General features: G+C 35.1%; 5 protein-coding genes across 7 annotated transcripts; 3 read left to right on the top strand and 2 right to left on the bottom strand.

The window, feature by feature from the left end:
* Positions 1-548: 548 nt before the first annotated feature.
* Positions 549-4140, top strand: LOC107953863 (ATP-dependent 6-phosphofructokinase 6). 2 transcript variants are annotated; one of them, XM_016889302.2, is made up of 13 exons: positions 550-843; positions 1090-1136; positions 1228-1267; positions 1763-1825; positions 1925-2062; positions 2159-2317; positions 2428-2481; positions 2555-2623; positions 2723-2852; positions 2925-3190; positions 3290-3335; positions 3422-3576; positions 3719-4140. In XM_016889302.2, the coding sequence occupies exons 1-13, from the start codon at positions 610-612 to the stop codon at positions 3896-3898; spliced, it is 1581 nt and encodes a 526-aa protein (XP_016744791.1). In that variant the 5' UTR covers positions 550-609; the 3' UTR covers positions 3899-4140. The 2 variants fall into 2 exon arrangements, with proteins under 2 accessions (XP_016744792.1, XP_016744791.1); XM_016889303.2 differs by lacking the exons at positions 1090-1136; positions 1228-1267 and having other exon boundaries at positions 549-843.
* LOC107953864 (serine/threonine-protein kinase Aurora-1) lies at positions 4081-6848 on the bottom strand. The gene is made up of 9 exons (XM_016889304.2): positions 6589-6848; positions 6112-6228; positions 5806-5952; positions 5613-5708; positions 5427-5522; positions 5243-5339; positions 5026-5143; positions 4531-4603; positions 4081-4434 (listed from the first exon to the last, which is right to left on the bottom strand). Exons 1-9 carry the CDS (start codon positions 6619-6621, stop codon positions 4333-4335), a joined length of 879 nt encoding a protein of 292 aa, XP_016744793.2. The 5' UTR covers positions 6622-6848; the 3' UTR covers positions 4081-4332.
* Positions 6849-8017: 1169 nt separating this feature from the next.
* On the top strand, positions 8018-9149 carry LOC107956589 (oleosin 14.9 kDa). The gene has a single exon (XM_016892199.2). It carries the CDS (start codon positions 8209-8211, stop codon positions 8770-8772), a length of 564 nt encoding a protein of 187 aa, XP_016747688.2. The 5' UTR covers positions 8018-8208; the 3' UTR covers positions 8773-9149.
* A 2297-nt stretch (positions 9150-11446) lies between these two features.
* Positions 11447-14281, bottom strand: LOC107953866 (uncharacterized). Of its 2 annotated transcripts, none has more exons than XM_016889305.2 (6): positions 14158-14281; positions 13790-13918; positions 13542-13680; positions 13332-13460; positions 12483-12573; positions 11447-11736 (listed from the first exon to the last, which is right to left on the bottom strand). In XM_016889305.2, the coding sequence occupies exons 2-6, from the start codon at positions 13876-13878 to the stop codon at positions 11591-11593; spliced, it is 594 nt and encodes a 197-aa protein (XP_016744794.1). In that variant the 5' UTR covers positions 13879-13918; positions 14158-14281; the 3' UTR covers positions 11447-11590. The 2 variants fall into 2 exon arrangements, with proteins under 2 accessions (XP_016744794.1, XP_016744795.1); XM_016889306.2 differs by having other exon boundaries at positions 13316-13460; positions 14158-14239.
* A 2686-nt stretch (positions 14282-16967) lies between these two features.
* LOC107953867 (calcineurin-binding protein 1-like) lies at positions 16968-26885 on the top strand. Its single transcript, XM_041097042.1, is given in 19 exon segments — positions 16968-17098; positions 17210-17284; positions 17597-17716; positions 17820-17860; positions 18163-18374; positions 18479-20367; positions 20655-20867; positions 21001-21660; positions 21830-22062; positions 22175-22385; positions 22525-22680; positions 23088-23252; positions 23334-23546; positions 23746-24101; positions 24407-24587; positions 24912-25141; positions 25316-25982; positions 26190-26268; positions 26507-26885. Coding segments are annotated over 19 exon segments (5955 nt in total). The 5' UTR covers positions 16968-17095; the 3' UTR covers positions 26758-26885.
* Positions 26886-27280: the final 395 nt, after the last annotated feature.

Raw genomic sequence — 27280 nt, 5'->3', positions numbered from 1 at the left:
GAACATGATAAATAGATAATTACTTATCACTTAATATTGAAAATATTAAATTAATTTTATTATTAAAAATCTTATTTTTGAAATAAACTATTTATTCATTTTATTAAAAATTAAAATATTCAATGCTTTCTTTAATTTTGGATAAAAAACTAATAAGATTAAAATTATGAAATAAAGGTTGAGCTATACTATTAGCCTCTGTACTCTTAATAAACTTAGAATTTAGTCTCTTTACTTTTTAAATTTTAAAAATCAGATTTAATTGTTAAAACTATTAAAGATATTTTGTTAAGTTCAAGTTAATTAGTATTTGTTTTTTTATTTCCCAATGTTAGATCAATAAAATTAACAACGTTAAGTTTTGATATCTAAAAATAAATAATCTAAATTTCTAAAATAGAAAATATGAAAATTAAATTCACAATTACCCGTACAGTTAAATTCAGAGAAAACATAAAATGCGGCGCCTCCAGTTTTTGAACCAACAGAAAAAAGAAGGAACCTGGGATAAGGATCCATTTCGAAATGTTGTCGTGGGCTACATGCATATTGACGTGGGCGATCCAACTCGGATAAGCATCCACCACCTGTTTTTCTCTCTCAGCTCTGATGGGCACTCTGAATCTCTCTTTTCAAATACAAACCCTCTATATGTCACCATCCTCACCCTCTTTTAATACCTTCACCATTTCTTTAACCACAAACAGAAAAAAATCCAACTGTTCACGTTTTTCTTTGTCGATGGGAAATCCCAATGATACCCATACCAAGTTAGTTCCCGGTGCTGCCGGTTTCCTGCTCCAAGACGTTCCTCACTTTACCGATTACCTTGATCATCTCCCCGTACTTCCTCTTTCTGTTTGTATATTTAATGATTCATTAAATGGGGATATTGGAACTTTGAGTGAACTGTGTTTGTTTTGTACTTAAAAGGGTGAAATTGCATTTGCAGCCTTTATTATCTTTTAGTCAGTATTAATGAACCCAGATTTTTTTTGGGGGTGGGGGGTATGTTAATGAGTTACTGAACTTTACTTAATATGTGCTTTCTTTTATTTCTCATTTATTTGTGTTTTATTCATGTGACAGAGTTATCCAAATCCATTACAAAATAATCCAGCTTATTCAGTTGTCGAGTGAGTAAACCAAACCAAACCTTAATTAAGTTTTTTTTTTCATCTGCTAATCAAGATGAGTAATTTATTTGCATGCGTTTTTGTTTCACAGACAATACTTTGTTGATGAGGATGATACCGTCACTGAGGAGGTGAATCCTTCTCTTAGTGCTTGAACTTAATAATTTTATGGGAAATTTATTTAGAAAAAAAAATGAAAGTACATGGAGTCTTCTCTAGTTTTAAAAAATGAGTAAATTAATCCCCATTCGTTAGATCAAATAACAAATTATTTTCTTTTTGTTAAAAATTTCATTTGTTTGTAGAGTTAAAAACTGGTGTGGTTGTTATATGAGCCAGTTCTCAATAGTATAAATGGGTTTTTAATTGAAGGACTAGTTTGTTCTTTGATATAATATATAAGGACTATTTTGTTCATTTTTTAAGTAAAGGGGCAAAATGCAATCCGACTCTTTGTACAGGGGCCTCCATTATATTTTTACCTTTATTTGGAGTATGTATATATATCTATATTCCGTTAGAAACTTTGTTTTATGAAGGAATGCACTGAAATTTTGATTGTTCTCATTTTTGTACGTTCTTAATCAGTAGTATGGTTGACTGACACACTAGTTATTTAATCATAGATTGTTGTGCACAAGGAAAGTGCAAGAGGGGTGCATTTTCGACGCGCAGGACCTCGCCAAAAGGTACAATTGGTCATCTTGGTTCAATGCTATGGGGTTCAAAGTTATAAAATGATAAGCAATGGACAATTCACTGATTGTCACATGCTGTGTGCTTCTCAGGTGTATTTTAAATCAGATGATGTTAATGCATGCATTGTAACATGTGGTGGTCTATGTCCTGGGCTCAACACGGTCATCAGGGAAATCGTGTGTGGCCTCTATCACATGTATGGTGTCCGAAAAGTTCTTGGAATCGATGTAAGCAATTTCAATCTTTAGCCATTCAAACCTATAATAACTTGGTTTAGCATCATGTAGTAATCTCACTAGCACATATGCATGATCCATATTTAGGGAGGATATAGGGGTTTTTATGCGAAGAACACTATCACCTTAACACCTAAGTTTGTCGATGATATCCATAAACGTGGCGGTACGATTCTTGGAACCTCGAGAGGAGGTCATGATTCTGTCAAGATTGTTGACCGCATTCAGGATCGTGGGATCAATCAGGTGCGTTAAAGCGCTAGAGTAGAGGCTTTCATTGGAGCCTCCTCTCTGTTTTATTTGAATACATGCCAACTACATTTTGTTGGTTCTAATTATATCCTTTAGCGGTTCAGGTCTATATAATCGGAGGTGACGGGACACATAAAGGAGCAGCTGTGATTTTTGAGGTATTACCATTAGCTATTTTCTATAAATGTCAAATCATGTATGCTTTAGCTTAACTAATTTTGCTCTGGGAAGGAAATAAGGCGACGTGGTTTGAAAGTAGCTGTTGCCGGAATTCCCAAAACCATTGACAATGACATTCCGGTACTTATCATAATCTATAAACTTTGTCCTTGTTACTTGATCGACAAGTTAGTTAATCCGTGAATGGCGTATTGTGCGCGGTTACTGATTTTGTTTTAGGTTATTGACAAATCATTTGGTTTCGATACTGTGGTTGAGGAGGCTCAACGTGCCATTAAAGCAGCACACGTTGAATCTGAAAGTATGGGGAACGGCATTGGACTTGTAAAGCTAATGGGACGCTACTGCGGTATGAAATCATGACCAACTGTTGCTAATAATGCTAGGTGTTTCCTAGCTTCATATCTTTGATCCTCCGCAGGTTTCATCGCGATGTATGCTACTCTTGCCAGCCGTGATGTCGATTGTTGCTTGATTCCAGAGTCACCATTCTATCTCGAAGGAAAAGGTGGACTTTATGAATATATAGGAAAACGACTCAAACAAAACGGACATATGGTCATTGTAATAGCTGAGGGAGCCGGACAGGAACTTCTTTCCAAAAGCTTGCAGTCCGTGGACCAGCAAGATGCTTCTGGTAACAAGCTTCTTCAAGATGTTGGGCTGTGGATATCTCACAAGATAAAGGTGCTACCTTCAATTGACTAATCTCTGGCTTTTGTTCGATACATGGCTACTGATTCGATATAACATCTTAGACTAAAATACTTTCTTACATATATATAGGAGCATTTTGCAAAGAAGAGAATGCCCATTAATCTTAAATATATAGGTTAATATCCTGTTCACTTTATTTTTGTTTTCTTCCTCTTAAATATATGTGTGCAATATATTTGAGTTGAGAAATTTGGTTTGCAGACCCTACATACATGATCCGGGCTATTCCTAGCATTGCTTCAGATAATGTCTACTGCACCCTACTTGCTCACGGTGCAGTTCATGGAGCAATGGCAGGGTATACAGGCTTCACCGTTGGTCCTGTCAATGGCAGACATGCTTACATTCCGTTCAACGTATGTTTATTAACTTCTCTGTTAGTGAACACGGTTTAATGTTAGAAACCATTAACCTCAATCCAGTGGTCAGTCCGATTATGTTTAATCATTGATTTTTGTTTGGACTACTTTTTCCTTACCAAATTTGTTTCACCAACAGCGAATCATCGAGAAACAGAACAAGGTTGTGATTACCGACAGGATGTGGGCAAGGCTGCTCTCTTCAACAAACCAGCCAAGCTTCTTGAAACCTAGAGATATAGCTGAAGCCAAGAAAGAGAAATATCCTGCGAATGGCATCTTGGATGGGAAGATTGTAAAGACAATGTCAATGAATTGACCAAAGACATGCCCTTGAAAGTTCCATCGCATAGTATACCGTCACTAGATATGTAAATATTTGGCTACCATTAATGGTTCAGAAACTTTAGACGTTCCTTTGCTGTTACAGGCCACTGATACAAATCATAGTAATTTAACAGTGGATTACAAAAGAAATGCATTGTGTATGCCAACACTAGATATGTAAATATTTTGGCTACCATTAATGGTTCAGAAACTTTGGACGTTCCTTTGCTGTAAGACAGGCCACTGATACAAATCATAGTAATTTAACAGTGGATTACAGAAGAAATGCATTGTGATTTAACAAATATATGTTATTCCTACAAAGATTGGAGACACAAGCAAAGTAAGGATTCATGGAATTTAAGTAACAGAACATTCTTTGCATAATCAATAATCAAGAAAAGAATATAGAGGAACAAATGTATCTTAAGCTTTATATATGCCAGATGGATCAGCATTCTGAACAATCCATGGATGCTCAAGAAGCTTATGTAGTGGGAGGCGCTGGGAAGAATCTTTGACAAGCATCTGTAAATAATGTTGAAGTGTGTTCAGTATATGCCAATGATGGAGCATTGACGTTATATTTATGTATTTGCAACTAATAAAAGCAACAAAAGATACCTGACTAATGAGGTCCTTGGCTGAAGATGAAACTATTGGTTTTGGAGGGAACTTCAAATCCACTTGCACAATCCTATGAATGGGGAAAAGAGTGAACAAGTTATGATAGGTACTCAAAGGCCTAGTGAACAAGTTATGAAAAAGGAAACTTAAGTTTCAATCACGTTCTCTTTGTTTCAGAGCTTGGATTAATATTCTAAGAGTGTTCCTGGTCCCAAAAGAGGTACTCTTAGCTCAAACTGAAACAAAACTTGAACCTTTCTAAAATGCATATCTTAGCTCAGATTTGAAAATTAACCAAAAGCCCTAATCATGTTCTCTAGCATCCGCAGCTCGGATTTACCTTGTAAGAGTGTTACTCAGTCTCAAATGAGGTACTCTTAGCTCAAAACTGAAAACAGAACTTGAACCTTTCTAAACTGCATCTCTTACTCAAAATTGAAAATTAACCAAAAGCTTTACTCATATTCTCTAGTGTCCGCAGCTCGAGTTTACCTTCTATAAGTATCTGAATGTTCTTTGGCCTCAAAAGGCGGGACTCCATAAAGAAACTCATAGCACAACACACCAAGGCTCCAGATATCTACACTGGCATCATGCTCTACACTTTCAACTGTGGAGAACATAAAATATAAGGTGAAACTTAGTTCAATGAGATGACAAACAGTGCAACATTACAGTGTACCACTTAGTTCTATGGTTTACTACATACCCATTTCAGGAGGGAGATAATCAAGTGTACCGCACATAGTCCGCCTTCGGTTAAATGTATGCACAGACCATCCAAAATCTGCAATCTTTAGTTCACCCTGACAAGGAATCCGAATTGACTAGATAAGCACAATGAGACTTTCATTGAATAACCAAACGAGTACTAGGCATAGGTTAGGAATCACCTGTGCACCGATTAACAGGTTCTCAGGTTTGATATCTCTGTGTATGACATGCTTTCCATGACAATAAATGAGTGCCCGAGCTAAAGAGGCAACATACTGCAGCAAAAAACATAAGCAACATATAAATCCATCGAACACAATACAGGCACAACAATCCAATCGGGAAATGGAAAAGAAGAAACTCACGGTAGCAGCTCGTCTTTCGCTAAAGTATTTACATTTTTGCAGTTCTTTGTAAAGTTCACCTTTGGCTGCATATTCCAGAATCAGATAAACACGTTTCTGCAAAAAGGTTGTATTCAGAAAACCAAATGTTAATTCATACATAACATTTTCAATTACATACATACATCGTTGAATCATCAATATAGGCTCATACCTGATCATAGAAATATCCATAAAGCCTCAATATATTGGGATGGCGCAGGTGACTCTGTATTTCCACTTCTCGACGTAGTTGATGTTCAACTTGAGATTGTTGTAGTTGGCTTTTAAAAAGAACTTTGAGGGCCACAATATGATTGCTCTGTTGGAAAAATACATAAGGATCAGCCTAGTAATATAATTACAATGGGTGAGCATTTGGTTTTTCCGATCTATTTTGTCTGTTTTTCGAACTTACCGACCGAAAGGAGAAATGAACGAAAAAGGAAGAAATAATTGAAAAAAAGAAGAAGAAACAGACCCTTTTTTCTCTGGCTAAATAAACGTGGCCAAACTTCCCCCGTCCAAGAGGCTTCCCAATGTCAAAATCGCCAAGGGTCCATCTTTTCTTTTCAGCTGCCGGAACCTCCGAAGAAACCTATAATGGATATCAACAAATTAAAATACATACATAAAAGAAAATCCCTAACATTGTCTCCAAAAAAAAACCAAGTTATATTTAAAAAATCCACAACATTGTCTCAAAAAACCCCAAAATTTCAAAACCCGCTAATCCTAGATCTCAAAGGGCACAAAACAGGACGCAAAATTGTCAAAATTCTAAACTTTGAAACTAGAACCCTAAATCAACCTTATTGGAGAATTGAAACTTTCCATACGAAGAAAACCCTTATCGGAACTGTTCTCCATAAAAAACCCTGAATTTTTGGGCTTTCTTTGGTTCTTTAATGATTAAAAACAAAACACACACACACACACACAAAAAAAAAACCTTCACCTTCTCTTGTTGTTGAGCCTCAGCGATCGCCATTTTTTTTTTTTTTGAAAGAAAATCTTGGGGGAGGCCTACAGAGTTAAGGAAGAGGGGTTATGGAGGGATCTGGGAGGAAGCCCCCATTGCAACGGTCGGATTAGGAAAATGTGCCACGTGGGAGGGAACGGTTGTTTTTTTAAATTGTCTTCTTTTGAGATCTGAAGAGGGGAGCGTCTATATTATGAGGGAGAAGAGGCTAACGTCACATGGTTGTCATGTTAGCTAGTTAACGTCCTACGGCTACGGTCCTATTTATTTCCTTTCGTGGGCCAAACAAGGGCGTAAGTAAAAAAACAATTGGACTCGTCTCAAATTATTACTAATTTTTTTAAGGATAAACTACTTATTTAATCACTTAAGTTTACTCGTGTTCCTATTTTGATTACCTATTTTGATCACCTACTTTAAGTTTTGTTATTTTAGTCATTTCTATTAGATAAATCATCGATTTTAGTTCTATTAAATAGTAGTTAAATTATTTATCACAAAGAAAAAATGATCCATAACCACGTTTTACTTTTCATCTATTATGTAAAACTGATGAGATAACATCAATAACTTTTTATTTGGGCTATGAATTATTGTTGTGAAATGATGCTACATACACAAAAGTCGTTTGCCCAATGTACCAATTTTTGATTACTTATCTATTAGAACTTAAGCTTTCATTTATATCAAAGAATACGAGTCACGCATGCATAGTCTATCATCTACTCAGGATTAAGGTATGCCACACTATGGTTGACACAAATTAATAAATTCATAAACAAATTTAGGATTTATTCTACTTGGGTTATGTCCAATATACTGTCATTTTAGTCAGTCATATCTATGTTTCTATCTTTCAAGAGTCGTATACTTCGATAACCAACACAATGTATCTCCCCAATTAGACTTGATATATGACATACTAGTCTTTCTATCAATTGCTCAATCTCGATTAAACTGAGGACATATTTAGATTATCTATTAATATAAGTCGTCTTTCCACATTACGATCCGACCACATAATACCGCTTAATATTAGTTAAATGTTAGATACCAGTGAGCTAATATTTACTTTCATCTTGCATTGTGTGCAAAAATCGTCGACGACAATATATAGATATACTAATGAAACTGATGCATATTTCATTAAACCAATTTATTCGAAAAATACAATTACATATAGACGAGAATACTACACCAAAGGCACTAGATCCGAACAAGTTCGACCTGGCAGCTATCACTGCATTGTCTTAGATCCACAATTACGTGCAAGGTAAGCATAATACGCCCCCAGGAGCGGCGGACCATTTGGAATATTGAAGGAAATAAGCTTGCAAGTAGAGCTAGGGATATGATGATAATATGAAGGATCTCGAATTAAAAGTGTTAAATTTACTGCTTGGTTTGGTGTGTTTTTTATCCAAATTTGCAAGCATGCATGCATAGTAAATAATATGTTTTTTGCGGTTTATAATTTGTTTACATTCTCTTTTGTTTAGAGTGTAGCTCCACGGCCAGAGGCGGAGGCTTGGTCCCAAATGATAAATTTTCAGTTTTAGTCCCTTTAAAATAATACAATTATAACTGAAAATTTTAATGAAAATTTGTGCTCTTAAATCCGATATAGAAAAAACAAATCATCCTATATTATCAGTTGGATCTGCTAGGGTTATTTTACCATCCCTTTCTCTCACCTTCCTTACAAGTTCTCAATTCCTCTTCCTCTTTCATTTTCTCACTTTCTTGCCCATTTTTTTTGTCGTTGATCGGACCAGACAATCAGAGCCGTTCATCATGTCAAATGATCGAAACAAACGCGAGACCATAACTCGGAGGCTCAACAACTCAGCTCCATCACCTCGCCAGACGGCCAAGTTTTTGACGGCAACCACACTGGGGGCAATGTTTCTTTTCTTGTCAGGGTTAACCTTTACTGGCACAGTGATCGCTCTTGTCATGGCGACACCACTCATGGTGTTGTTCAGTCCGGTTGTCGTCCCAGCTGGGCTAGCCATCTTGCTTGTCACAACCAGGTTCTTGTTCTCAGGTGGGTGCGGCGTGGCGGTCATCACCGCGTTGTCGTGGGTCCATAATTACGTTCAAGGTAAGCATAATACCCCGCCAGGAGCTGCGGGCGATTTGGAATATCCAAGGATATGATAATATGAAGGATCTCGATCTAAAAGTGTTGCATTTACTGTCTGGTTTGGTGTGTTTTTGATCCAAATTTGCATGCATACACCGTAAATAATATGTGTATGGGGTTTATAATTTGTAACATTACATGCTTTTCTCGGGTTCTCTTTTGTTGCTGATTAGATTCATTTTTGTTTTTATTTTTTTAAATTATTACTTTTTGTCTTCCGCAACTGAGTGTAGTTCCACGTACACAGGCAGTGCCAGGAGCTTGGTCCAAATGGTAGAATTTCAGTTTTCGTCCCTTATAAAAATAATATAATTATAAAATTACATTTAGTCTCAGAATTCATAATTTAAGTCTTACCTCCTTAAAAAATATGGGTCAAATTCTACTATTATTCCCCGTGTTATGCGTACATTATGAGTTTTATACTTTAATTTAGTCATTTTAGTCACTGTACTTTTTTATTTGGTCAATTTTAGTTTTTATATTTTCTGAATTTTGGAATTTTAGTCATGACCTAAATAGTAATAGTTGAATTCATTTGGTTAGATTTTGTTATTAGTTCCTTGCTATGTATAAAGTTGTAAATTTAGTCAATGTTCTCTAATTTAATCATTTTTAGTCTATATATTTTTAGAATTTTGAAAATTTAATCTTGTCATACATAAAGACCATTAAATCAATTAACTAATTTTTTGTGAGTAATATATGAAAATAAAAAATTGGCTTGACATTTTATGTGTGATAATATATCTGCCTGTTGCCATATAAGATTTTGAAAATAGAATTTAATGAATTTAACTGATAGCATCTAGTTAGGATTTAAATTTCAGAACTTGAATAATCTTATTAAATTATAGGGACTAAATCTACTAATATCATAGTTTAACCAAAAGTTCCCCATAAACAGCTAAGTTCTACTTTCTACGAGCCAAAAACATGGGGGTTAGTTTCTGCGGTCAACTTTCCAGCATTGAAGATCTCGAAAGTTCGCTTTGGATACCGGTTCATGTTAAAACCGGTACCGGTCAAAATTCAGAAGTATAGGTTTGGTGGACACGTAGACCAGCTATTTGTTGTTTTATTTCTGGACGCGAGGTTAGACGTGCTGATGGTCTGATCGATCGTAAGATATTTAGATAATTTTAAATTTGGGTTCTGTTTAAAAAGTAAATTTATTTTTTTGTCTAAGTTTAATTTAATTTAATAAAAATAAATCTAACTCGACTCATTATTTATTTATTATTTATATTAAATTTTATTTAAAAATAACTTTTTAAAAATATAATATACTATAATAAATATTTTAGTATATTAAATATAAATTTAGAAAAATATTTTGGTTTAGATTATTTAATTTGATAATTTTTTTAGGTTTTAAATTATTAATTTAATTATTATTGAATTAATGATTTAATATAAATATTATTTAATATATATAATTAATATAATTTTTTTATAACAAAATATATTGCTCAAACCAAAATAATCTTATTCAAGGCCAGAAATTTTCGAAGGAGCCTTCCAACTTGAGGGGCGGATGGTTTGTTCCATCAGCAGTTATAGGTGAGGCCATCCGGTCCCCAAACCGCTGTTTGGTCAGGGATCTTTACTTCAATGAAATCTGGGCTTAAAAAGCCACATCCATTCGTGCACCGAAACAACAGCTTTTTGAGTTTTTCTCAGTCTATTGCACCATTCATAGTCGTTGCAATTTGACATATTTCGTTTTTAAAAAAATATATTTACAAATTAATTTATTATTTTGTGTATAATTCTGACGATGGAATAAAAAGGAATTATACTACAATCATGCGTTTGTTTTTGAGTTAATATTTGTTAGAGAATAAATTTAATTCCACAAATAATGTTAGAAATATTTTTATTTACGGGGTAGATCTAACCTATTTAATTCTGTTTTTTAGTTAATAGGAAGATTTTTTTTTCCAATCCGTACAAAAGGTGATTCAGGATGACATTTAAACGGTCAAAACACACTGAAATGTTAATCGAAACAAATATTATATTACTTTATATTGATGTAAGAACAATACATAAACGATCAATATGATTCATATCAAAACTGTATCGACAATAATGATAAATATATTTATTTAATTTTAGTGCCGCAATAGCTATATTAATAAAAAAGACATAACAATTTATTTGATTCTTCAATTTTATATAAAAAAATATTTTACTCTATTTAAATTTTCTCACCTTCAAAATGAATGGAAAAATTAACATTTGTTAACATTGTTGATGTAGCATGCATGTGAATACCATGTAAACATTTAATTAATTTTTTTAAATTCAATTAAAAAATATTTAATTTTAAAAAAATTAATTACTTACATGCATACACATAGTTTACCACATAGATGCTACATCAACAAAGTTAATCAAGGCTGTGATGATTTGACAAACAACGCACGTTTAAGAGCTAAAACAAACAAAAAATTAAATGAAGGGCTAAAATGATTTTTTTATAAAGTTAGAAGATCAAATAAATCATTATGCCTAAAAAAATTACTTAAAAAACTTTACATTTTATATACACAAACAAACCCTTGATCTTTTAACTTATATTTAACCGATACAAGTGAACTCTTAATACACCTCCCACTTGAAAATAAAGGCTTTACTTGAATCCAAATCAAAAGGGTTATTTGAACCGAACATAAACGATGATTAAGGCAAAATTGGTTGACATTCCCAAGAGTTGGTTCAGCTACATTTCTGAAAATTTGGTTACAGCAACGATTCTCCTTACATATACAAGTAACAAATGGCGGTTCATACAATCATTACTTATACATCTTAAACGACAATGTCTCAAGATTGCTTGGCAATATTCTGGTCTCGTAGCAGATACGATGGCAGATAACTAGGAATAATCAATGCCGATACTAAACACAGCACGACAAAGGCTACGACCCACCATGCATAGTAAGGGATGCCCAACAACAGTTCATCGCAAACTGAAAAAAAAAATCGAGCTTATTAGCATACTAAGCATAAGACATGTTATCTTGTGAATATGAAACTGGTGTTTGCACCAGAAGGATAGGTCAAAGGGGTATATAAACGAGTGCCGAAAGAGATGGAAACAAACAAGCAAATGCCAGAACAGGTTGCATTTGATGATGCAGATGGCTTATTCAATATAACGTGGAAATGTTGCGAATCAGTAAAACGAAATGTCTAGGGAAGTAATGAAGAAGATTGAATCAGGTTCAGAATACAATGACAAGTTGCCGTGCGCATTGGCCTCACTTGTGAATTAATTGCAATGTGTTACTAGTCTCTAGGTGTGTGATATATCAGTGAATGGTATTTTCAAGCTGCCTGCAGCCATTTTATGTACTAGGTCCTACAACTGAAGCAGCTTATGATATCGTAGTAACATAACTAGCAGGGTGTGACAGCATATAAAAACTGAAACTACTCTCGAAATGGGCGGTAAAATTTTGAATTTATTCCACTACTCACTACTGTGATGTTTTATCTCAACCACTGCACTTTTCGTCTTCTTCAACCATATTCATTTTTCATCACCACCACCACCTATCATCGCATTTATTTCGGGATCTGCTTTATTTTTTTCCTTCCATCATTTTCATCACATTATGTTAAAACAAATTTGTAACTTTTCCCCTAACCAATTTCAAAGAACCCTCTGCAGGATCAAAAGGGCCTAAAAGGAGCTAGGAAATAGTTGGCTTACCTATATTGAAGATGATGAACTCTCTTTCCTTTGTGTTGGGTATTGCCACAAAACCTTCGGGCTCCACAGTCACCAACACGTGCAATCCGCCCTGAGCAAAACCGAGCTTCTTTAGCATTACTCTGTGTGTGTGTGTGTGTATATATATATGTGAAGAATCCACTTACAATCTTACATTAACGTAAAGGGTTAAATCACTTTTCGGGGCCTGAACTTGACAACTTTTCTCACATTGGGGCTTGAACCTTTTTTTTTTGCTCAAGTTAGTCCTTGAAAACCCTAGAGTTTAGGCCCCAATGTGGGAATAATTGCCAAGTTCAGGTCCCAATATGGGACAAATTACCAAGTTTAGGGACTAACTTGGACAAAGAAAAAGGTTCAAGCCTCAATGTGGGAATAGTTGTCTAGTTCAGGCTCTAATGTGAGAACAATTGCCCAAGTTCAAGGTCTAACTTGAACAAAAAAAAAAGTTTAAGCACCAATGCGGGAAAAGTTGCCAAGTTCAGACCCCAAATAGTGATTTAATCCTACTGTAAAACTAAAGTAGATTTACAGACTTCCGTAACTTTTTTTTGTAGATTAATATCTTAACAATCCAATCATTGAATTTACCAATATAATTGTATTTGTCATATACTGCAGTTCTGAATTGGTTCAACATCTCTATCATATCAATCAAGAATACCGTCTTCAACATACATGATCAATGTGAATAGAACATGAAATATACCCATCGAACTCATACAAAAAGTTACAGAAGCATATAAAACTACTTTAATTCTATATAATATTTCAAACATTGTAGACTAAATTTGCATCAAAAGAAAGTTCACCAGCATAGGCCAAAACCTGATCATTAATGGAGTCAAGATTATCAGTCTTGAATATCAACTTCTCTGTATTCAACAATCTTCTGTTCCTGTTTAACCCAGACTCTAAATCCCCTTTCTTCAGTTGCAAAGAAAAACTAGCGGGAATCTTTCAATAAAAAATCAAAGCTCAGCTTTTGAAACTGAAAACGCCACAAATAGGCAAAATCATAGTAAAGAAATTACATACGGAAGCTGGATACGAGATCTTCACTTCGTACCAAGTTAATGATTTTAGACCTTGCAGTTTATAGACTCGAGAACCCAATTTAAGCGGCAAAGTTTCCGCCTTTAGCTCCTCTCCAACATTCAAAACGGCGCCGTCTAGCCTGCAAAAATAAAAACAAGGGAAAACAGCGACATTCTTATCTTACAAGTGAAAAAAAGATCAAAGAAGTGATTGACACAAAAATTGATAGTTTTTTTTAGGTTACTTGCATTTTCCCATGACTGAAGGTTGAGCTGCTAACAATGAAGATGACAATATAGATTGGGATGAAGAAATTGAAGTTAATTGAATGAAACATTGTAGATAAGAAGAAAATTTGGCTCCTCAAGCTCTTGAACCTGGCACACCAAAATCACAGGTAGGAAAAAAAATAAAAATAAAAATTATAATTGAATTAATGCCAAGAAGCAAAAGCTTTCAGCTTTCAAGCCCGCCAACTATTCGTCAAAATGTGTAAAAGAATAATTAAAAGAGCATGAATTGATTCCCCATTCGAAATGAATTTAAAAAAAAATCCCAAAACCCAATTAATTATGTAAAAATTTCATTAGGAGTTCATGAATTTGACAGTACTGACCGGAACCCGACACTCTGATCGGTCTCAGTTTGAATCTCTGTTCCAGTCACCGCAGTGAAAATTCTATTTCATATTTTGAGGAAAGGCGTATAGGTATGGCGTTTAGGCCTTTTAAAACAAAATCGTTTTCTTCTCGGAGGAAGGCTGGACCTGTTATGCTAATTGTTTTGGTCAAATTCTGCGGTTAGACCCTGTACTTTGAACAAGTATTTTATTTAGTACCTATACTTTAATTAATTAATTTTAGTCTCTATACTTTTCAAATTGGCCAAAATTAGTTCCTTTTGCTTTTTCAATTTTAAAAATTTATTCTTAACCGAATGATAGTAGTTAAGTTTATTAAATTCTGTTGTTAGTCTTATATTATGTATAAAATTGTAGATTTCGTCTATATATCGTTCTTAATTGATATATTTTTTGAATTTCAAATTTCTAGTTATAATATAAATGGTAGTAAACTGACATGATATTACACATGTAATAATACGATTGTTGTATCAAATTGTGAAAACAATAGAATTTGACTTAATGAGTTTAAGAACTAGGTTAAAAGATGCCACATGTCCTTGTACTATTTGTAAATTTAAAATTTAGTCCATGTACTTTTTATTTTTAAGAATTTAATCTTTTTACTTTCCAAATTTCAAAATTCATGATCAATCTTTAACACAGTTGAAATTATTTTGTTAAACTCAGGTTTATTATAATATCATTTTTTTAGTTACATAGCTACCAAATGATTTTATTAATTTTAAAATGTCACGACAACAAATTTAACCAAAAAATTAACAGCGTTAACTAGACCTATTACAAAAAATTTTTAGCTCGGCCCGAAATATGGGCCTGAGATTTTGCCCAGGCCCGACCCGAAGAAAAAATATGGGGCCTGAGCCCGGCCCGGCCCATTTTTAATTAAAATTAAAATTATTTTTTAATAAAATTAAAACTAATTGTTATTAAAATTAATTGTTTGTAAAATTATCAAATTATTAATTGTTAATTGTATTAATTGTTGTAATAAAATCTAACATTTGATTAGTAAATTTATCAAATTATTAATTGTATTGATTGTTGTAATAAAATCTAACATTTGATTAGTAAATTTATCAAATTATTAATTGTATTAATTGTTGTAACAAAATCTAACATTTAATTAGTAAAACAAACTTGATGTTTTATTATTATTATTTTGTAACACTAGTCAAGGAAATGAAAGTAAATAAACTTAAAATAAAAAACTATTATATTTTAAAAATAAAAAATATATATTTAATATTTTTCGGGCCGGGCCGGGCCAAAAAAATCTTGCCCGAGGCCCGGCCCTTTTTTAAACGGGCCTAAAATTTAGCCCAAGCCCATATTTCGGGCATATATTTTTACCCAAACCCTCCCATATTTCGGGCGGGCCGGGCCGCCCGGCCCATGGGCAGGTCTAGCGTTAACAATTGAATTTGAATTTTAAAATCCGAGAAATAAGACTAAATTCCTAAAAATAAAAATATAAGGACTAAATTTAAAAATTTTGAAGAATGCAGGGATTATGGCATATTTTAACATAATAGCTACCATTCTAAAATTACAGGGACTGAAAATACCAAAATAAAAAAGGGCAAATAACCAAAAAATGCCGTTTTTTTCAAAAGTTACCGAAATGGGCCGATTTTTTAATTATTTACCGGAATGGGTCATTTTCCGCAAAATCGCGTCCACGTCAGCGCGATGTCAGGGTACGCGCAGGAAATCGTGTCCATGTCAGCGCGATTTGCTGACGTGAAAGGAAATCGCGCCCTTTAGGACGCGATTTGCTGACGTGGCATGAACAGTGTGTTTTTAGCTTGGAAAACTTTGAAAGGCCATAACTTTTGGCTTGGTTGTTCGATTGAGACAATTTTTTTTTTGATTTCGAATAAATTTTCAAGATCTACGCGCTGGAAAACTGCTTAGAGATGAATAGGGACTAATTTGTAAAGTATAATTTGTTAGTTACGAGTATAGGGACTAAAGTGTAATTATTTCAAATTTAGCACGAAATTTTTGTATTTAAGAATATTTGAATGTTATGGAAGGATGAAATTGAAATTGAATTGAAAAATGAAGCTTAGATTTGAAAATATGACTATTTAGGTTTTAGGGACTAAATTGAATAAAATGGAAAATTTTAGGGAACTTCTCAAAAGTGGAATGAGCTGACTTATACCTATAACAGGATGATATAAGACAATTCTGTAAAAAAAGATCCGGTGTTTACTTCAAATAAATGAGGAAAATAACGATTTGAATGTTTCAAAATTCAATTTTAAACCGAAAAAATCAAAATTTAGGGGCAAAAAAGGATCTTTTTCGACGAAAACTTCGGCAAACCGCCTACGGCATTTGCCAGCGCGTAGATCTCGAAAAGTTATTTGAAATAAAAAAAAAATCGTCTCAATCGGACAATCGAGCCAAAAGTTATGGCCTTTCAAAGTTTTCTAAACTAAAAACACACTGTTCACGCCACGTCAGCAAATCGCGTCCTAGAGGGAGTGATTTCCTTCCACGTCAGCAAATCGCGCTGACGTGGGCGCGATTTCCTGCGCGTACCCTGACATCGCGCTGACGTGGACGCGGTTTCGCGGAAAATGGCCCATTCCGGTAAATAATTAAAAAACCGGCCCATTTCGGTAAATTTTGAAAAAAATCGGCCTTTTTTGGTTATTTGCCCATAAAAAAGACTAAATACACAACTTATACATAATACAGGGACTAATAGCAGAATTTAACCTATTTTATTTGCCCTTTATTGCTAACGAGAAAGTGAAAATATTAAACCTGAAAAACCCCCGATAAACTAACAATGGAACCCGCCTAAATCTGAAGCAAACAAAAAACCCCCCAAAACAGCAACTACTCGAAGAGTCTCCTCAAGGCAGCTTTCGTACGAGGAAGTTTTTAAAAAAAAATGGTGCGTAATTGTTTGGTTCTTTAATCTTGTATTGACTGGTTTCGAGAGGAGTGAATTTTTTTTAAATTTTAAATTTACTTTGTTTTTTTCGTGTGTTTGTGTCTGTTTCAGTTCTCAATCGCAGCTATTAACGACACAGATTCCAGAGGCCAATGGGAACCCTTAGCTCCTACTAAAGAAGCCCTGGTATGCTCCTATTTCTTTTTCATAAGCGTGACATTGAATGCAATTAATTAGAGTAAAATTCTGTTCCAAATTTCATTTTTTTTCATTTTTGCCTCTGTTTTGAATCTTATTTATGTTCATAATGTCAATCTCAAGTTTGACAAAGCTAAGGTAAAAACAAGAAGTTGCTTTGCTGTTGTGATTCTGTGAATTATTTTTTGGGGTTGGTTGAACAATTTGAAGGTTTTGTTTTTTGGTTCCCTAAAGAATGAATTTAGGGTCCTTTTTTGTATTTCAAAGAATAAAATTAATTTCTTGAATCATATGTTGCAGGAATTCCATCTTACACAAGCTTACCATGATGGGCTTCTCAAGTTACAGGCTAAAGACTATGAAAAGGCTCGCGAACTGTTAGAATCCGTTTTGAAAGATCCTCTTATTTCAAATGCTGAAGTATCTGTTTGTTCCATGAAATATATTTCAGCTGCAAATGCTTTAACATATAGATATATATTATATCCTTAAAATAATTATTCTTTTTTTCTAATTTATTCAGGTGGATAACAATACTACCGATGGTCATCTGTTACAACTCAAGTTAAGATCTATCTCATGGACTATATCTTGCTTTGTTTTTAAGTAGTTTCCTTGCATAGTTTTGATCTTAGAATGCAAAGCCACTACACCTAAAGTCATTGGCTTGAAGTTTTATGTAAATTGTGTCCTATAAATTTCTGTTAAGGTTTCATTTTATAATAGTGTTGATTAATTCAAGCGTTGCTCTGGTTTGATTAAATAAAATTTCTGTGATTTAGATTTATGTGCTAATTGTATGTTTCATTAGGACATCTAAATCTAGTAAGCATAAATGTTAATGTATTTCATCTAGCTCTGTGCAGATTTTTGGTATTGAAGAACCTTGCCACTGTTTTTCTTCAACAAGGTTCAGGTCATTATGAGAGTGCTTTGCGTTGTTATCTTCAAGCTGTAGAGATTGATAACAAAGATTCGGTTGTCTGGAACCAGCTGGGGACTCTATCATGCTCAATGGGTTCATTGAGTATTTCACGTTGGGCTTTTGAGCAGGGACTTTTGTGCAGTCCTAATAATTGTGAGTATTTATATGCTTCAGTCGTATCCTGTGTTTGCTTCTCTTTTTGTGCTCTGTCTGCTCAACTTTCATGATGCATACAATCCATTTATATTGTGTGTCAGGGAATTGCATGGAGAAACTGTTGGAAGTTCTCATTGCCATTGGTGATGAAGTTACATGCCTTTCTGTTGCAGAGTTGATTTTAAGGCATTGGCCATCACATTCTCGTGCTTTGCATGTCAAAAATACTATTGAGGAAACAGAATCAGCTCCTTTTGCTCCTAGAGGTATAGATAAGCTGGAACCTAAACATGTACGTCTTAAATTCCATGACAAGAGAAAAGCACCTGATGAGAATCTAGATGAAGGTACTGCACTCAAAAAGTTGAACCAGAACATAGAATTGCAAATTGCAGAAGCTTCCTGGGCAGCTCTCATTGATGGACTCCTGGGAATTTTACTTCCGCTAAATGGTTGTGGTTCTGAGGTCGGGACTGGAAAATTGTACAGATCTGGGGATGTCAGGTTAAGCATTCTCTTCCCTCCTTGTGCCGAAATTGTGATGGAGCCTGTGGAAAAGAAAGAACCTACTTTAGCTCCTAGTGGTGAAAGCATGCCTCCCAATGATAATGACTTTCAAAGAGCTAGTAGCTCGAAAGAAAAAGAATCAAATCTTTTGGAAGAACAACCACAGGAGAGACGGAGTACTCGTCTTGAAAGTCTTAGGAGCCGTAAACCTGGCAAAGAAGAATTAGATTTTACTGCAGGTAAGGATTTGGCCAAGATTGTGCTTCAATTACTTGAATCTTTTGTCATCAGTAAACCAGACAGCAAAGGTTCTGAAGTTATTGGTAATTGTTCTGTCTCATGTGCTGATCAGGCTAATTCCTTGGATATGGAAAGTAGAGATGTTGCTAATTTTGTAAGAGAAACTTCAAAAAATTATGGTGCTTACCATATAGGTCACTTGCTTTTGGAACATGCTGCAAGTAAAAGCCTTGTGTGTCTAGATGCGCACGTCAAATTCCTTGAGTTGGAGAAGCTTCTAAGGAATTGGGGGCAGGATAGGACTCCTGAATGTAGTCTTTTTCTCGCCGAGTTGTATTATGACATTGGGTCTTCTCCTTCCAATTCCAACAATCTATCTGAATTCTTATCAGAGGCATCCTACCATCTTTGTAAAATAATTGAATCAGTAGCTTTAGATCATCCATTTTATTCGACATTTGGGAATAAGAATTTCTCTTCATTTAAGAGTTTCCAAGGGACTGATGCAATATCACCTGATAGCTCCATTTGTGAAAGTTCACATTTAGATAGTTCCTTGTTATCCAACAAAAGTCCCTTCTGGGCTCGTTACTTCTGGTTGAGTGGAAAGCTATCTGTTCGGGATGGGAACAAGGCAAAAGCTTACGAGGAGTTCTGCATTTCCATGTCACTTTTGGCAAAGAATGAAAATGCAGACAATTCTTGTATGGTGCAGCTGCCGCATTGTAAGATTTCTAAAGAGCTAACTGTTGAAAGGATTCTTCATGAAATCAATTTGTTAAAGGTTGATTTCTTGTTGGAGAAGACTCTAGGTGAGATGATTGAGAAAGAGGTGTTTGTGGAATGTGTAACTTTGCTTGCTCCTCTTCTTTTTTCTGCCAATTCTTTATCACCTTCACTGGCATCTGACCCAAAGGGTGATGGTGTTACCCCTGTTGAACTATCAGCATTAGATATATTAATTAAAGCTTGTCAGAAGATAAAGCCAATGGATATGGAGGTGTATTTGACTAGTCACACACGAAAGCTTCAAATACTCATGGCATTAGCTAGAATGGGTGAATGTGTTGCTTTTGGTAAAGCCTTTCATCAGAAGTCAGTGCCAAAAATGCTTTCTGGTCCTGAGATGGTATCAAGTGACGGTACTAGCAAGCACTGGAATGACCTGGTTACAGAGGAAGTGAAGGAGATTTTACAATGTGTTTCACAAGTGAAAAACTTCATTGATCAATCTGGAGAGTCTGTAAGTAGTATTTTCCATGCAGAAATGCCTGTTATAATGTTTGTGTAGATTTAGTATTAGTTACTCTGGAATCCATGAACTTCAAGTAAGATCCATGAATGTGTTGCTAATAGGATTGAGGAGTGTATTCTTTATCAGAAACTTTAACCAACTTAACATGATCATAGTTCTTCAATATTTGAGAAATATATTTCTTCTGTTCTTGACTCATGGTTAATATTTAAAGTAGAATATTTCCTTTTACTTCCCTATACTGCATCTTGACTTCATGTTAGCTATGGTTGCAGAATGGCATTGGTTTAGTTAGCATCTTTAGTGACATTCAATCACTGCTTCTGGCAATCATGTACAACATTGCAAACAATGTCTTTTGCAAGAAATCCTCTATGCAAGTAAATGCTGATCACCTGGAACAAAAGCAAAGTAATTGCTTCATTGATGCAGCCATTGCTTTCTGCAAGCTTCAACACCTTGACTCTTCAGTAACTGTTAAAAGCCAGGTGAATTTTCCATTAGTTTTCATGAAGAAGAAATTGCAACTCACTCATTTTTCTATTGATTGTTCTTTTTCTCACAGCATTTGTTTGCATATCTATATATCTTTAAATTCTGTTTGCTGTTTTCTTGTCTTAGGTTGAATTAATTGTAGCAACTCATGACTTGCTTGCTGAATATGGGCTTTGTTGTGCGGGTGAGGGAGGTGAAGGGGAGGAAGCAACATTTCTTAAATTTGCAATAAAGCATCTCTTGGCCTTGGATATGAAGCTAAAATCCAGTTTTAACTCTTCAAGCAGGGAGATAAGTCCAGATGACAGGCAGCCAAGCAATGATAATGATTTCAAAACATCAGAAAATGAAATAAGTTCAGATAAGAAAGGTGAGAGAATGTGTGGAACTCATAATTCTGAATCTATTACTGCAATGAAGGATGATATTGAAGGGATTACTTCTAAAGGAACTCCATCTTTTTCTGGCCAAGAGAAAGACAATGCAATAGCACTTCAAAAGCAATGTACTAATGTCGACAAAATCAATCTTGGAGAAAAATGTGGTCATCAGCTTGATGAAGGTGACGATGAGCTCAGTGAAGATGAAAAGGAGGAACTTGAGCTAATGATAGATAATGCTTTGGATCAGTGCTTTTTCTGCTTATATGGTCTTAATCTTAGATCTGACTCATCTTATGATGATGAACTGGCTGTGCACAAAAATACTAGTCGTGGTGATTATCAGACTAAAGAACAATGTGCCGATGTTTTCCAATATATTCTTCCTTCTGCAAAAGCTTCTTCTGTAAGTAGTTTTTCTTTCTTCACAAACTCATACAAACTGCCACAAACTTGAATGCACTGGGGCCTATGCATGTGTATGCAAGACGATCTATATATATATTAATTATTAAAGTTATTATCTAATTATGATTTAGGTGACATTAGCTCAATTACATTATTTTATGTTTCAGAGAACTGGATTGGTCAAACTTCGCAGAGTGCTAAGAACCATACGTAAACACTTTCCTCAACCACCTGAAGAAATTTTGGCTGGAAACATAATAGATAAGTTTTTTGATGCTGATTTATGCGAGGAGGAACTGTCGGAGATGGCTGGATCTGAAGGTTATCTGGAGACTGTAACAAAGATGCTTTTTCCTGATGGAGGAAACCTCAAACAGTACAAGGCATCATTATTACGGAGGTATATATTTGTGTTGTTCTGATAGTATGCTTCTTTGTTTCTTTGTCAATTGTTAAATGTGTATGTTTTCACTTCACCGATATGCTATCTTTGCGTGTAATTATGGTTGCAGCTCTGAGCCATATTTGGATGTCTATAGCAATCTTTATTATTTCCTAGCACAGTCTGAAGAAATGAATGCAACTGATAAATGGCCTGGCTTTGTTCTCACCAAGGAAGGGGAGGAATTTGTTCAGCAAAATGCAAACCTCTTCAAATATGACCTGCTCTATAACCCCCTATGCTTTGAGAGTTGGCAACGTCTTGCAAATATTTATGACGAGGCAAGATTTATTTTTATGCCATCATTTTATTAGTGAAAGATGCACAGACTGTTAAAACCTTACTATAATGTGGTTTTCTATATTTTCCTAGAATGGGATCAAATTGTTTACAAAATTCTCTTTGGCTTCTGTTAAGTAGGAGGTGGATTTGCTGCTAAATGATGGGAGTAAGCACATAAATGTATCAGGATGGAGGAAGAATATCACTTTGCCTCAGAGAGTTGAGACAAGTCGGAGGAGAAGCAGGCGCTGTCTATTAATAAGTCTGGCTTTGGCTAAGACATCAGAGCAGCAGGTAACTCTATGCCATTGATTCATATGCATCTTGGACAATGATTTGGATTTTAGTGGTCATTCTTAGACATTTGACGTTTATATTCCTTATACTGGTGATCAAATGTCATTTCTCAAATTTGTACACCACACTACAATAGATCTTAACGTGTGAGTTAGTAAGAAGGGATAGAAGAAGAATGGGTCCCATTGAAAGCATATTCACTACGTTATCACTTATTTTGTTTATTCTTTTGGGAGGTTCCTTGATACAAATAAAATGCTGTGGACATTTGTTTAGTACGAGGCTTAATAGAGATCGACAGTCATAAAGAGAATATGTGAATTTTATTCTTGGTTAATATTTATATGTTTGCTTAATTTGTATCAATTTATTGCTAATTACTGTGTAACTTTGCATTATTCTAGTGTGAGATACATGAACTATTGGCATTAGTGTACTACGACAGCCTTCAGAATGTTGTTCCCTTCTATGATCAGCGATCACTTGTGCCCTCAAGGGATGCAGTTTGGAGGATATACTGTGAAAACTCCATGAGGCATTTCAAAAAGCCTTAATGCACAAGTACTTCTGTTTTTCTGGATTCTTAACTTTCCACTTTCTATCTCACTTTTTATTTTTTAGAATTAACATCATAAAATGTCTACCTTCAGCTGACTCCATTATGTTATAGGCAGGACTGGTCACATGCATTCTACATAGGAAAACTCTGTGAGAAGCTTGGATACTCATATGAGACATCGTTGTCCTATTATGATAAAGCCATTGCTTTGAATCCATCAGCTGTTGATCCTTTCTACAGGATGCATGCTTCACGCTTGAAGTTACTCTGGAACTGTGGAAAACAAAATGTTGAAGTTTTAAAGGTTTCTTTAATCCCCCTCCCTCCTTCCCTCTTCCTAGCAAGTAAAATTAAATTATTTGCCTTTCCTTCTCCGTTTTAACTTCTTTAACTTGAACCTCTCATGGTTTAATAGTTTACAGTTTTTTGTTTCTGGACTTGCACAAGTTGACAAGTTCACCAGATAATAGTTATCAACTGAACTCTCATTGATTGTGTTCTAGGTTCTCTCAACGTATTTTTTCAGTCAATCTTTGAAGGATGCTGCAATGGACATTATCAGCAAAATAACTCCTGAAACTTCACTTTTGGAAGAAGATAAATTGGAAAAAACAGAGAAAAGGGAGGAGGTGTGGAACATGCTCTACAATGACTGTCTTTCCGCCCTGGAAATTTGTGTTGGAGGAGATCTGAAACATTTTCATAAGGCCAGATTTATGCTCGCCCAAGGATTATATAAAAAGGGGGGCAGAGGTGATTTGCAGAAGGCTAAAGACGAACTTTCTTTTTGCTTCAGATCATCTCGGTCATGCTTTACAATAAACATGTGGGAGATTGATGGCATGGTGAAAAAGGGAAAGTATGGCTGCAACCTATATTTTATGTTCCAAGCAATTAGATTGTCATTACCTAGATATTGAACCATTTCTCTGCTTTAATGGACCAGTCAAGTTTCATATTTTACCATTTTCATTTTGGGGTGGGATGGGGGCGGGGAATGCTAAGAATCGGGATTTTTGATGGTTGAGATGATTTTCAATATGGTATCCTTTTAAGATGTTCATGTCTTTGATGTTGATAATACGTTTAGCGACTTATTGGCTGTTATTATATTGATCTAATCTCTTTCATTCTTGTATGTTCCTTTTTGGGGAAAAAAATCAGGCGCAAAGCACCAGGCTTAGCTGGGAACAAGAAGGCCCTTGAAGTAAACTTACCAGAGAGCTCTAGAAAGTTTATAACTTGCATCCGGAAATACTTGTTGTTTTATCTGAAATTGTTGGAAGAAACTAGAGATATCTGTACTCTTGACCGGGCTTATGTCTCCCTTCGGTCTGATAAGCGGGTAACCATTCAATCCTTTAGAAACTTACTTTGATTTGTGTGTTTTGTTCAGAACATAAATCTCCTATCGGCCAATGCATCTATTCTTAACAAGATTCAGGAGATAAACAGTTTCTAGTATCATTTCCTATTGGAGCCTGCCTATCCTCCCCCACACATACATGCATGCTCTTTAAGGATCGTGAAGAGGGCGGGGGGGGGGGGGCGAGGGAATGAAAGAAGGGAGCAAAGATCTATGTTTGCAGTTACATTATTTAGGTGTAATAATTGCAAAAGTCATACCCTCGGTTAATACTATTTGTTATCTGATTTTTTTTGCACTCAGTTCTCCTTGTGCATTGAAGATCTTGTTCCAGTGGCACTTGGGAGGCACATCAAGGCTCTAGTTTTATCCATTAATCAAGTTGAGACTGCTGCTACTGATCCTGCATCTAGTTTTGAGCATCAACTAGAGAAGATATTTGGTTTGTTTATGGAACAGGGTACCTTATGGCCTGAGATCTGCTCTTTGCCTGAGATTAGAAGTCCAGAAATATCCGAAAGCAGTTTATATGGGTAAAGAGTGTTTTCTGAGCGTGTTATTTACAAATTCTTAGAATACATGGAATCTTTAGCATGTAACCTTTAGTATGTGATAATCAGGCAACCTGCGCTGCCTGTCCTTCAACTGTAACATAACTAGTGTCTTTCCTTTTCATAAAATTCTAATAGTTGGTGAACTTGGCTCAGGTATCTTCACCAGTACATTGTGTCGCTGGAAAGAAATGGAAAACTGGAAACACTTGAAGCAATAAATGAGAGGATCCGGAAACGGTTCAAGAACCCAAAATTGTCAAATAGTAATTGTGCCAAAGTTTGCAGGCATGCCTCTAGTGCTTGGTATCGTTCTATTATAATTGGCTTGGCATCAATCACTCCTTTGCAATCTGGATTCTCGAATGAGGTTCAAACTCTTAGCCAACCAACAGATGGTGTTGTGGAAAGCAGTCAGCAGCTTTGTGTTGATCTGCAAACACATGAAATATGGAATTCATCATTCGAGGACTCAACTCATTTGGAAAGTCTTCAAGCAAAATGGAACCCAACATTGGCAAAAATTAATAATATTGTGATAAAGAAAGCTTCTGATGGAGATTTGGAGACTGCCAACACTTTGCTTAGAAGTTCATATAATTTCTATCGCGAGAGCTCCTGTGTAATGCTCCCTTCCAGTCTCAACCTTTCTTTAGTGCCGTCTCGACTAGTAAAAGAAAAGCAATTTCCATTGAGCATAGAAGGGGTTGAACCTCTTGATCTAAGCATTCCAAGGAAGCTTTTGTTGTGGGCTTATGTGCTGTTGAATGGCCGCTATGCCAGCATCTCGGTCGTTGTAAAATATTGTGAAGAAAATGCTAAGGTGTGAAAGTTTAGAAACTTTTTTAGATTGCTAGAGCACACAAGATTGTCTTTTTGCTTGGATAGTGTTTTGAGTGTACTTGTAGTTCTTCGTCAAGAACGAAAAATGGTATAGGTTTAATGGATTTCACCTTTAAATATCTACTGAAATACAGAACAATTGTTAGCACGAGTAAAACTTACTGATTGGCCTTCTTTTGTTCCACAGTTGAAGATGAAAAGGGGAGCTGCAACTTCTTCTGCACCTCAAAATACGAACACTAGCATTGCTGCATCCAGCCATACAGGTTAACTCTACTACTCGAGCAATTGATTACTTTATTTATTATTTCTTTTCTTCAAATGGTTCGATGACTAGTAGACCTATCACATTTAGCATCCATGGAAATGCAGCTTTATTAGCCAACAGTTCATTTGAATAGAAGAGATAAATAAACCCCCATGTCTTCTTATCTTTATGTTTTACCATTTCAAAACTTGGAGACTACATTCCCCAACTCAATATAACCTCTGATGAACTTCCAGCTGCCGGTAGCGGCAAAGAAGCAGCAAGTCATGGTGGAGGCAGTGAAGTGGAGACAACTGTGGTGACATCGGGGCCACCTGTTGTAGTGTCTGAAAGTGATAGCAGACATTCTGCCAATCCACTTCCATCGTCGAGTGAGGGTCAAAGAAGCTTACTCATGGCTCCACAGCTTCATCCCTGTAACAACAATGAAGGGGAAAGGGGAAGGAGCAGTGTTGGACACGAAGGAGATGATACTAACAAAGGCTGATTTTGTATAGTGGATTGATTGTTGTAAAAAAAATGTCATACATTTGTTACAATTGAAACTAAACTGTACTTAGGTTGAGTTTCATTATTATAATTGCAAAGAAAACGGAGGGGCAATGGTTTTGCTTAGTGAAATTTCTCAAAATTTAACTTCGTTACAAGTAGTATATGATAAGAAGATGCCGTTCAATGAGTACAAAGTAATTTACTTATAAATATAACATGACATGTGACGAGGGTTCAAGAAAAAATTATATAAAAAAAAATGTTTGGAGTTTAAAGTTAAAATTTTATACTAAAATAGTTTAAATTGAATTTTTAACTTTTAACATGGGTCAAAAATATAGATTTTTTATTTAATAAGGAAATTAAGTTAATAGTATTTAAGAGGAATTAAAATTATAATTGTACCATTTAATCAAGTTAAATGCCCGATGAAATATGATACTTTTATATGTATGTTGTTAAATCTAATGATAAGTTCACCATAATATATATATTACAAATGATCTAAAGGAGAAAGC

The sequence above is a fragment of the Gossypium hirsutum genome, chromosome D07 (genome assembly GCF_007990345.1).
Source record: "Gossypium hirsutum isolate 1008001.06 chromosome D07, Gossypium_hirsutum_v2.1, whole genome shotgun sequence".
NCBI classification, from domain to species: domain Eukaryota; kingdom Viridiplantae; phylum Streptophyta; class Magnoliopsida; order Malvales; family Malvaceae; genus Gossypium; species Gossypium hirsutum.
This window is presented reverse-complemented; position numbering and strand designations above follow the sequence as displayed.